Genomic DNA, 12,548 nt, shown 5'->3' on the forward strand with positions numbered 1-12,548 from the left:
TTATAGTGAACTGACTGAACGTTTAATACAGCGAATCATGTGCAAACAAAGTAGTGACGTCAAACAAAAACGGGTCTGAACAATACTGCACTGGTCCTTTCCTAGCAGCAAACGCTGTATTAAGATCAGTGAGGAGATCGGTCTTAGAGGATTTACCAGTCTGATCTCTGGTCGACTGAAGCATTCCTGTCAGCAGTGCAGGACTCCTTCATGGTGGATTGGAGGAGCATCGTTGGAGGAGGAGGGCGTGGCAGATGTCACACACTCGGACTGGTTTTGGTGAGGCGGGTAGAGGAAGCTCATTGTCAGAGCAGCTGTTACAGAAAATCTCCCCACAGTTCCTACAGTGGTGCTGGAGACAGATACAATAGGTAAGACTGTTGGTCTGTGTCGGGACTACATGTGCAAATTAGCTGTCTGTTGATTTAGGGGAGTGGTGCTTGAACAATAATAACTTCACAAAAACATAAAATCTGTACGTACATTAAACATATGCACACCTACATACATGATTTACAGAAATGCATGAATCAAACTTCACTCCAGCTGCATACATTAAACATATGCACAGGATTGCATGAATCAAACTTCACTCCAGCTGCTCAGTTGGAGATCAATACCATATCAAATCTCCATAAATTTTCTTTTTTCATATCTGGCATTATATGTTTTATTGAGAGGAAGGTAACTTGTGATTTAGTGATGTATTCAAAATCATTACCTTTGTTGTCTCCCACAGGAGAAAACTGTCTCAGATCAAGGAAACTGATGCATAAAAACCAAACCTCACAATAAACTAAATAAAATTATAATAAATGTGATGCACTATATCAACAACAAATGAGCCCTCAGGTGATTTTCAACTTGACTTTTGACCGTTTCTGGGAGTTCTGATGTAGAGACAGATTTGTAAAACTGACCTTGCGCCTTGAGATGGAAAACTCCTTCTCACAAAGCTTGCAGTGGCTGGCTTCCTTATCCTTCAACCAAACCTGACCCCCCTGAAACAACACATCATCATTACACTGATCCCAAATCAGCTTTGTTAATGAGAGACCAAGATGCTGAAGTTCTTTCAGTAACGTCTTATCCTGCTGTTCCTGTCCCTTTAACTGACTGCTGCTTTACCTGAAGAGCTTTGTTGGCTTCTTTGATGTCCTCAATCTTCAGTTTGGATCTGAAGACAAAAATATCACAGTGCCAGTAAATTAAACAGATAAAATTAGCCACCACAGGTCGCCAACTTTTTTTATTTTAGTTTCTCTTTCTCCAACTTGAAGCATTAAAAGCAGTAATAAAGTTTGGCCTTCTCAAGAACTGTAGACTCTACTTATCAGGAATGTAAATTGTATTTGATTTGTTCTAAATGACCCAAAAGCCTTGTCTGGTCCTCGATGATCTTAATACTTTTAATTTAGTATAAAATATTGTTTTCACTGAAATATTAATAAAAATAACTTTACTCCTATCAGGATATCTTCGTACATTGCTAAATACAGTAGATCTTAGATCAAATTAGCAATCCTGAACTAAGGTTATCCGGATATTTCGGTTCTTCGACCTTCATCTGTGTGTGGATTATAAAAGCGGGCTCAAGTTTGATATTCTCCACATAGTATTTTCTATGCAACATTACAGCACTTCTAACTCTTGTCCTACAAATAATTATGTAAAACATTTCAGCAAATGATTAACTACAGTTGTCTACAATTTGAACAATTCACTTGTACATGTCCTTTTGATCAAAATAGACCGGTTTCTTCTCAAACTGTCTTACTGTTCACATTATCACGTTACAGTTCATGCAGTTGTTAAAATATGTCAAGCACTCAGCTGTTATGAATTCCACATAGATGCCGTCGTGTCAGAAAGGACTCTCACCCCTTCACTCCTTGCATTTTTGTAAGTTTCAGTCTAAATTTACAGCAGTAAAATGTGCATAAAATGCAACTGTGGCCTACTGTAAATTCTGTTAAATTGGTAACTTGGCTACAGCTATTGTGGAAAACTAATAATAAGCTTTAGAGGCATACAGAAAGAAGGCAGGCTATGAAAACTCATAGGAATAGTTTCAGAGCCAGGTACAATTTTCAAATAGCTTGAAAAAAAATGGTGCTCTTCATTAAATTTTCCTCACAAACAACACTTAAAAAAAAAAAAAAACTAGTGAGAAATCTCAGGTCAATGCAAACTGACTGTGTAGTGCTAAGATCGCAGCTCCTCTTTGTCTGCCCTTAATATGAGGCACTGACTGTCTGAGATTAAAGACATGTTGCCATGACAACAAGTCCTGCAAGACCTTGGACGAACCAAGAGATCCAGGATAATGTGTAATAGTCAACAAAATTATCTGGCTAACCTGTTAATCCACGTACAAAGAACACCCCCCCAGGTAAGATGTAGTTAAAGGTTTATAAACACACACAAAACTGATTTGTAATACTGCAAAAATTCCAAATCTTAAGTTAGATATTACATTTGAATTTATCCTCCATCTTTATAAATGGTCAAAACAGCTTGATTATGAAACATTTCAAAGCTTACATACTCGCTGAGTTTGGAGCCTAGTTCCTCGAGAGCTTGTTCCTGGTCTTCGCAGATGTTCCTCAGCTGAATGTTTTCATCCTGGAGACGATGGAACTCCTGCAAACACATTAAAACACCCATCAGATACAGCACAGTGTCATATACACAGTATATTTGTCTCTTCCTCCCTTCAAACCTTTTTAAGTCCGCTGATCTGCAGTGCCTCTGTGCTGAGCTGAGCCACTGTCTCTCTCTCTCTGTGCAGATCGTTGTGTAACGTCTGCCGCCACTCCCTCTCAATCTTCAGGTCTGTCTCCAGCTGATGGCTACAGGAAGACCGCAGACATTTACATGCAACACCAGTAAAATGAAGAAATATGACTGAAGCTGAGACAGAGAGATACTGTGGAAGGGATCATGCTAAGACAGTGCTTTAAACTGTATAGGGAGAACAGCATTAACACTGACAGCCACAGAGTTTATGGTTTAAATAAACTGTTTCTCTCTCTGACCTACTGTCTTGTAGTTTCTCTAAATTACATGTTCATGTATTTTTGTGCATGCGTCTCTCGGTCAGTCAGACTTTAGAGGGGGTTTTCTTACAGTTGCCTTTCTCTGTGTTCGATCTGCCGCTGCAGGCTGTCGGCCTTGTTAGCAAAGTCCAACTTGAAGCGTCTGGTTCCCTCCTCGGCCAAGATGCGGTGCCTCTCTGCCTCCTGTAATCTGCACCATTATAACCAGGGACAAACTCAGGACCATGGAGAGGAAAAACTGGGGGAGGGTGGGGGTAATGAAGGGAGAAAAGAACTAAGGGGGATGACAGGTAAGGGTTTCTGGGTGGAAAGATGAAGGAGAGATGGCTTAGGGTAAATTAATAAAGAAGGAAGGATGGTGTAATTTGCACCATTTAAACACCAGAACAAAATGTGTGGGGGTTCAAACAGAAAATTAAGAGATACTAAGGAGCGACGAGTCCGAAAGAAAGATGCACAATAAAATGAGGAGAAATAGTCTTAAAGTGACTGAATAGACAAAAAAAAGCATAGCTAATCCTGGAGTGCAGCATCACTATGCTGTCATTTTCAGTGACACTTAACACATTCACAACCTTTTGATTTGAAAAAGTGTTTAAACCCACAGGAAGGGAACTTTATTTGGGATATGAGGATTTTAATAGTTTTAAATCTTGTTGAGCCATCTTTGAGTCACAGCTAATAAATGTTCCAATATCTACATATTAGCATGACCACGTGGCCAAAATAAAAAAAACAAACTCAAACTACACCCAACACTTTCAAAACAACTAACTTTATTTGTCACGGTGGTAAAAGACAGTAGTTGTGAGTTTTCAACAGCTGCACCGAGCTTTTATTCATCTACAAACTGAGAGGAGTTACAGTACTATGAATATGGAGTTAGGTAGGATTACTTCCTGATATATCACAAAAGTCAATAAATATAACAAGACGAGACACAACAACATGTTTAGATTCCCTTGACAGAAGCTCCAGAGGTTTACAGCTGTATAACTACAATTCTTTACACTGGGCTCAGTTGTCTGTTTGGCAGAAACAAAGCACATCAATTGAGCTAAAGCTGCTGGTCCCACTGAGATGCATCTACAAAACGCAACTCGAAGTTACAATTTTCAGTTCAGGTGAATCTTCAGCACAATGGAAAAGAGGTGTGTCAGACATCACTCCCTTTTTAAAAGGTACAGTGCACTCTATTTACCCTCTGCCATATTATACGAGTGTCTGAATTCATAGTGTGACACTTATGCTCTATATCAGGGGTGGCCAGTCCCAGTTCTCGAGGGCCACTGCTCTGCTTGTTTTCCAACTATCCTTGCCCCACCCACTACTGATTACTTGGATCAGGTGTGCTCAGTCAGTCAGAAGCTGGAAGATACCAGTTCACTTTGTCTTTCCTCACTCCACCTTTAAGATGGTATCTTCCAGCTTCTGTTTCTATATAGTAAACACACATGGTGTATGTATACTACTTTCTCACAATCCCACAGTGCAGTAAGTTTATATAATTTCATCTAAATGTACTGGTCACCACTGAGTAAACTACTGTTACTATAGTAATAGTGAGTTCACTGCCAGTCAGGAACAGGCCTAAGACATTCAGAGCATAGTGGCAGCAAACATCTGTCTGACTGAACATCTGTTGCCAATTTCACTGACTGACATGAAGGCAGCGGTAAAAACAGTCTGTCTAGGCTGGTTAAAGGTTTTCATGTTACTGCGCCTACTTCTGATCTAAACAATGTCGGCTGCTAAAACCAAACACCCCCGTCTGGACCATGAGAGACACCAAAGTGCAGAAGCAGTTATCTAAAATCTCTATAAAGTCAACATGGATGCCACGATGGGACTGTATACCTCTTATTAGGGGATAGAGGAGTTCTGAACAGAGGGAGCGCTGTGTGTTTCTATTGGTCTAAATGATCTGACAGAGCAGTGGGACCGTCTTTAGTGACTGAACATTACGTCTGCAGAAAGCACATCCTCTATCGCTTTCCTAGCAGCTCCCACCTTCACTTTATTAAGCTCTACAGAAAGATACAGTCAATTAATGTCAATAAACATATCATTAAGTAACAAATAAATAAAAAAACAGAATATTTTGTGTTTGCCATAATTTTAGCTGCTGCTAATTCCACTTCTACTGTGTGATGTGGTGGCAGTGTGATTATTCTCATTAACATAGAGGTTTAAATTTAAGTGGACCATCTTTGCCGGCCGGGATTGGCTCCGGCCCCCCCGTGACCCTGTTCAGGGACTAAGCCGTAGAAAATGAATGAATGAATCTTAAATCCTTTGTGCACTTTTAGTTATTAATGTCTAAATTGAATCAATCAATTACTACTAAATATAGTCCAGATGAGGACATGGGAAATTTCTCTTAGAACGAGTCCAAAGAAAATATTGATAATGCTGAAAAGACCCTTCACTTTATATGAAACATTATTCTCCCATCTCTCCTCACCCCAATAATTTGTATACAGTCCCTAAATCAAGCCAAATGCATTTATTCTAACTCAATATGAAAAGTAACTGACCCTTTAATGACATTTCAGAGGCCAGACATCTTGGTGTCAGTGATACTGTACATAAACTGAGGAACGTGTAGCATGTGAGTGAATAGGTATAAAGTAGTGTATGATTCATTATAAATTTTGGACAGTTTTGTGGCCAGCTAAACGCAGCCTCATATCTTCATGTAGCATAAAGTTGTCTGGATGTAGTTTAACTAAACATCATGAAACATGATGTAGTGGTCTGAATCACAAGATTCTGCTGCTGCTGTTTCAGTAACAAAAGGACCAAAGTCATGTGTTTCAGTTTCACCTGATTCTGTGGCTGTTCTCAGGTCAACAAACTATCTGAATATTATATGCAAAATACAGGACTGCTCCTTTAAGTTAAGTCCGTTTACTCATTCAGCCATAGGTAATCATTAATCATGTGTCTGCATGTGCATGTGTGTGTCCTCAGAAAGAGATGTCCTTGACCAGTTTGTACTGGTGCTCTGTGTCTGTGCTGGCACACTTAACAAACGACATAGCCAGTGTTCTGGTCTGACTTAGCAGATCCTTATCACTGCACAAAGAAACAAAACATGGAGGTTTCAAGGGAGCAAAATGGATGGATGGCATGATCAGATGGATGGTGTAAAAGAGAACAAAACAAGGGAGGAAAGAAGGTGGAAAGGAAGGAAGAAAGGATGTCAATACATCAGTATTCTAAGTGGCCCCGGTTACACTGAATATCACAAAGCACAGCAGGAAGTGTAAATGAAAGGCATTAAAAACACAGAAATCTGATTTCAGGCTGCCAGATTCACTCTGATCAGATTTCTGCAATCTGGAGCTATCTCCTTTCACATTAAGAGCATGAGCAATGATTAGAGGTGGGGAGGAGAAGCAAGGAACATGAAGACAGAGAACTATTTAGGTCAAGTGTACACAGCGGCATACTGTCAATTTACACCTGAAAAGCCTTTACAGCGACAGAAGCTAGCACCACTTTGTTAAAGTAACCATCATGTTAAATGATTAACAGGGGGGGGAAGGGGGGGGTGGATCTGTAATTAGCTGGTAAATAATTAGATTTTAAACAGCGGCTGTGATCAGAACAAATTAAACTTCATATACTTTAGAGCAGTAACACCACAAAACTCCCATTGAAACTAACAAGTGTAACCGGGGTCTATGTCCCACCAGCCTACAAAATCATTTAGAGCAGCAAAAACAAAACAAAACAAAAAAAAAAACACCCACAACCAATCACAAATAGGATGGAACAGATTTAAACCAACAAGTGAGGTGAGGAATGGACAGTGTTGACTGGGAGGCGGTGGGGTGAGGAGGGATCAGATGGTACCAATGAACCAGCGAGTCTCAAAATGAAGAATGCAAACATGGAGCACTAACTGTAACCACCGACAGAGAACTCAGCATGCATGACAACATCTGCAGTGTCCTTTTCAGGCATGACAAAATAAGGACTGGAGGGTTTTCACAAGGAAGTTGTTTTGCAAATCCTGACGCATCTCATCTTGTAATCAGCCTGGTTTTAGTTCAGGTGATGGCCTACATACATTCAGTATACATTACTCTTTTCCCTGAAGATCAATGAATATAGTTTTTTTTTCACACAACCCAGGCCATTAATTTGATGCAGCTATGTTTGCTTCCAGCTAGTACCTAAACAGCTCACAAAGGACAGTGTTGAGACTCACCTCAGCAGGTGGCAGACTCAACAAGCACATCCCATGTTACAATGTGAGGTAAAAACCCTGATGATGCTACTAAAGTCTTATACTGTGAGACATTTTGTGATTGGAGCAGAGAAAGAAGCCAGAGAAGAGACTGGGGTTTCCACCTCCTCACCTGTTTCCTAGGGAAAACCCTGACCAGTAATAAAGAAGACAATTCAAATCATTTTCCCCATGTCTCCCCCGCAGCTGCCTTCTGCATAGCTACAATATACTCTTAATAAATATGTAATTAACTAAAAACAGGTAGTTTTTATAAAACATGGTCATGAGAGAAGTCTTTGTTTTTTGTTACAGTGCTCCGGTTAACACAATTAAAAGGGTCTCCAGGTCCAACTTGCTTTGCTAAAGGGACACTGGATGAAAACCTAATTAAAGACTGCTTTTCAAAGACTTTAATAGAAGAGCAGCTGATTTACACAGCTGGATGTACTGGGGGGATACATGGGACAAAGTGATTTTTCTCTTTGGCAAGTGTGTGCTACACCTTTGCAGGCAGCGTATCTCACCTTTGCTCCAGCTGTTTCATGGTGGCAGTGATCTGATTGGTCTTCTCCTCCAGACGACTGATCACATCATTCTTCTTCTTCATTTCCTCATCGGATGACTGAGAAATGAGAGTAGTGTTAAGTAATGATTACAATACTTCTGCATCTTATAAATGGTCTGTTTGTGTCTGTACCTGCATCTTCTGGTACATTTCTACATTGATGGCTTTGACCTCATCCAGTTGCTGTCTCAGTCCAATCAGTGTGTCCTGTTTACAAAAAGCAAAAAGCTTAAGTTATGTTCTGGCAATAGTCTATATATAAAAATAGATGGGAAAACTGGCTGTGGTTGCAGCAAACTGCCGCTGCTGTGTTCATTTTACACAGCTGACGGAATCCCGGTAGTAGAGGCGTGATGCTTATCACGACGTCCGAAGGTCAGTGTACTTTGCGGCCAATTTGAAAATTAAACGGGCTGTTACCTGATTTAGTTTGGTATATTTAGAAATAGAAATCGGGAATTACAGTAGCATACTACGTGCATCCAGTTTCAGGTCTGTGTGTGTGTCTGAGGGCAGAGCTACACTCACTCAACGTGCACACAGCAGAACAGACAAACAGAAGCGTGTGTTTTGGCTGCATGCATTCAAAATCCCTCTCACAAGGTTGTGCACAGGTGTGGCTGTGTTCCTGCTTTAGAAACAATCAAAGTTTTAGTTCTCTTATTCACTTTGTTCTCACTGACGCTGCTCTCTCTCATTCACTCTATAGCTCTCACTCATGCAGACCTCCATCCCCCCATTCCACCTCATCCCATTTATACAGGACGTGGGGTGAACTCATCTCTGCAAAATACTACCGCTTGTTGCTGGAAGGTCAACACCGACCAACCGTTCCAGGTTGTTTTTTTTATAAATCAGAGGTCAAAAAGAAGACAAGATAGACAAGGAGAATATGTACATACCTGTTTTTCATGAATATCTTTTTCCAGAAGTTTCATGGCCAGCTCCATTTCCTGTTTCATAGACACCTGGACTACCAACTCATTTTCCACATCCTAAAAGATAAAGCACATGTATATAATCTGTTATTACAGTCATCATGTAAAGCACATACATTTTCACATGCAAGCAGCGAGTGTGACCTGTCTGAGCTGACACTCCTCCTTCAGCTGCCTCCGAGCCTCATTGTACATCTCATCCAAACCATGACGAGACTGTTTATATGTATCTCTCTCCACTGACACATCGCCTTGAGTTACCTACAGTAAACAACATCAACAAGAACAACACATTTTGTCAGTTGATGGTTTGGCTTCAGTCGTAGCTGCAGCTAACAGAGCATGTGCCACTGTGTACCTCCAAATGTTGCTGTGCCTTCAGCAAAATCAGGTTGTTTTCACTCCTCAGCTGCTGGTTTTCTTCCTGCAGTTTGATGATGTTGTTCTTGGCTATGGCTAACTGCACATGTATAACAAAGAATGAATCATGTCAGTAATCAGGTTATATTATCATGCATTTCTGACAAGTTTAACATAACTAAAAAATGTAAGATTTCTTGTGTTTAGTAGTGAAGCACATATTTTATACTGGATACTGATTATACATATTTTAAACTGAACAACTCAAAGTTACAGTGCTGACTTCCATCTTCAATCTAATGTACAAACAGTGGGAGAGTGAACCTCACCTCCTCTATGAGCTTAGAGTTGGACTTTTCCAGGGAGTCGACTCTGCCCTGAAGACCATGAACAGTAGAGCTGGACACACGGATGCAAAATTTAACTTCCTGAAAGTTCTCCCACTGTCACCTCTGGGAATTCTGGGGGAAACCCCTGCACACAGGTGCGTTTCCTTTCCATAAACAAAACCAAAAGTCTTACTTGAGCTGTCGGTTCAGTTCTTCTACGTAGTTCTTCTGGTCCAAGATGGATGCTATCTGGCTATTCCTGTTGCCATGGAAGCAGACAAAACAGCTCTGCATCACATTTTGTGAGAGAGTTAATGAACCAACTGTATAAAACAGAGTAGAGAGACGGTGGCAGATCATACCTCTCCTCACTCCTGTAATCGTCAATGTCGTTCTTCAGGTACATGGAGAAGTCGATCACCCCGACCTTAGCAAAATAAAAATAAAAAAAACTGTACAAACCTGCTGATATCAGTCACTGCAGGAAGCAGCATGTACCTAAAGGTATTACTATTATTAATAATATTGATGCGTTCATCAGGACAAGTAGTGGCAACCCATGAAACAAACTTAAAAGTTAAGGATGATTAAAATCATCTCTACTTAAACTCATAGGAATCTAACAGAACCCAATTTCATGCATGAAGGCAATGTTAAACTATTACTATATAATTGCCCACTTTTTTGTGTTAATGTCTGCATTAGATTAGAGGAGTACATTTTCAAATTGCCACACGCATATGGAGAATTCTCCACAGTCCTCCGTGGCGTTACAGTATAAAGTCATAGATCACGACAGAAACAGTGACTACAAGGTATTATTTATCTACCTTAAAATGAAAATCCCTGATTATTATTGGTTAAATGTGTAAATGACTGTATCTGAACAAACACCAAGTACAGTGCTAATATTGGTTAAAGGTGTAAATGATTGTATCTGAACAAACACCAAGTACAGTGTTTGTTCAGGGTGTTTGCATTAGTGATAAAATGTGTTTGCACTCAGGACAAAGTCACCATCCTTGGAATAGCAACATGACACCACAGCGTCTGTTCTCCACCTGTCCACTGCCAAGATAATGTGACAAATGACAAAACCAGAGCCACAGTAGATAAACAGTGACATTCCAGTGAACAGGAAGTATGTTTGTTTTGTTGATGTAAGACATAAATGTACTCTACCTATTGTGGTGCAAACAGAAAATTAGATCCAATCTTGTGAGAACAGAATGAACACCAGCTGTAAACACCACCACATCAGATAAACATGTCCAGCTAAAGGCAACATTTTAATGTCTTGGGTAAATGTATTTTTTTAGCTGATACCGTTGCAGAGCAGTGGATACCTGAGAGTCCAGGTCCTCGCCTTTGACACACAGGTTGGCATCGATGACGTTCAAGCCCACCAGCAGGCCCACGATCACTGCTCCCTCCTCCTCCAGCATCAGGGCAGAATTCTCATAGAAATCACTGTGATACACAAGATCATGCACTGTTGTTGCAACCAAATGTTGTTAAACTATAACAAACCAAATGAACCTGTGTGTGTGTGTGTGTGTACCTGAGCAGGTCTTTTCTGGTGATGAGTAGTCGCAGATAGTCTGCCAGCCGTTTCTGCATAAGAGCCAGACGCAACCATGCCCTGGCTCTGCCTAAAGGAGTCCTGGAAAACACACACAGCAGTGATAGGACTATATTTTTAAGCATGGATGGATCACTAAATGGGCCTACCAGGCTCGGGGCCAAGGGCCCAAGGGGCCACTTGTCCTTCCCTGCAAAATACCTCAGAAAGAGACACAAAATGAACAAAACAAGATATTGAGATGCTAAACAATCACAAAGAAATGAAAAAAATCACCATGAACAGATGCAAAATGACCAAAGCATCTACAATGAGAAGCCAAATAGACAGAATTACCACAAGGGGGCCTTGCTTCTATAGCAGGGGAAGGGGGCCTTTTACATGTCTGTACCCAGGGACCTGTTCTATCATAATCTGTCCATATTTTCTGAGGCTCCTAGGCTTGTGGCAGGAACTGGAGATGATTACAACAGTCTGATTGTTTGCCTTATTTCTTTGATCTGCAGTAATTCTCCTGTTTATTCACTGCAAGGTTTTGAGTCTATGTTTGTCTGTGAGAGGTTTTCATAAAAACATTATGGATACCAACATCATTCCAGAGAAAAGCAGCAAGTACAGGCACAATTTTCATTGTCCTGTATCTTTGAGTCCACATTTGCAGAAGCACGGCTCTGCTACATGTCTGTTGGTCTGACTCAGCACCACTAACGGAAACAGACAGTGTACACCATCTAATAGCTGTTCCCCATTTTGTATGATCAGTTGAAACCTGAATACTACTCACTTCATTCCTTGCCTGAATGCTCTGCTTTGAAGTTACTGATAACAAAGTTAAATGTGGCAGGGAAATCATGTGCATAAATGAGAGCTAGTAGAAGCCAGTTTAACAGGCACTATAGGACTGTGCATAAATATTGATGTAGGGCATAACAGAGTTTTTGATGTGTATGATGTTACATAGAAAATTACTACAGAAGGGAAGCAGCAGGAAGAGGAAAGGTGAAGTGAGAGTAAGTCACACTCAGGTACTTCCCTGATCTGGCTCAGGTTACCTTTTTGTGTTACTTGTGCATGTGAGTGTGTGTAGTAATTGTGGCTCAAGTGTGTGCAAGCAAATGTTCTTCTTACTTAAGTCCAGGTAGGTCTCGCACAGAGGCAGAAATCTCTGCTGCTTCAGGACACAGTTTCTCCACCAACTCCAGGGGACCCCACAGAGACTTGTTAAAGCCCAGAAAGGACTTCTTCACTGGAGAAAGACACAAATCTCAGTGGGACACACACCTTGAGGGAGGCAACCAACAATCCTAATATATCAGTGGGTTGCACTGGCAAAGCGCACACACCACTTAAGGCAGCCCCTCACCCTCTTACCTCTGAGGCCATGTTTGAGACAATGCTCCATGACGACAAAGAACTGCTGCAGAGGCGGGTAGTCTGAGTCCAGTGTGCGTCCGAAGCTCAGAGCTGACTGGATC

At 40.8% G+C, this 12,548-nt stretch overlaps 1 protein-coding gene across 1 annotated transcript in view; it reads right to left on the bottom strand.

The window, feature by feature from the left end:
- The window catches only part of rufy2 (RUN and FYVE domain containing 2), a 15,254-nt gene continuing 2,706 nt past the window's right edge, over positions 1–12,548 (bottom strand). The window contains exons 3-20 of the mRNA XM_020589838.1: positions 12,445–12,541; positions 12,202–12,319; positions 11,053–11,154; positions 10,838–10,961; positions 9,854–9,918; positions 9,685–9,750; positions 9,492–9,561; positions 9,161–9,262; positions 8,947–9,063; positions 8,767–8,859; positions 7,997–8,071; positions 7,824–7,921; positions 3,130–3,249; positions 2,723–2,852; positions 2,549–2,643; positions 1,129–1,177; positions 921–1,001; positions 1–352 (exon numbers count right to left, since the gene is read on the bottom strand). Of these exons, the coding sequence (XP_020445494.1) occupies positions 209–352; positions 921–1,001; positions 1,129–1,177; positions 2,549–2,643; positions 2,723–2,852; positions 3,130–3,249; positions 7,824–7,921; positions 7,997–8,071; positions 8,767–8,859; positions 8,947–9,063; positions 9,161–9,262; positions 9,492–9,561; positions 9,685–9,750; positions 9,854–9,918; positions 10,838–10,961; positions 11,053–11,154; positions 12,202–12,319; positions 12,445–12,541 (1,746 nt within the window). The 3' untranslated portion in view covers positions 1–208. The remainder of the gene's footprint in view (positions 353–920; positions 1,002–1,128; positions 1,178–2,548; positions 2,644–2,722; positions 2,853–3,129; positions 3,250–7,823; positions 7,922–7,996; positions 8,072–8,766; positions 8,860–8,946; positions 9,064–9,160; positions 9,263–9,491; positions 9,562–9,684; positions 9,751–9,853; positions 9,919–10,837; positions 10,962–11,052; positions 11,155–12,201; positions 12,320–12,444; positions 12,542–12,548) is intronic.

Source organism: Monopterus albus, unplaced genomic scaffold, assembly GCF_001952655.1.
Source record: "Monopterus albus unplaced genomic scaffold, M_albus_1.0 scaffold10.1, whole genome shotgun sequence".
Lineage (NCBI taxonomy): Eukaryota > Metazoa > Chordata > Actinopteri > Synbranchiformes > Synbranchidae > Monopterus > Monopterus albus.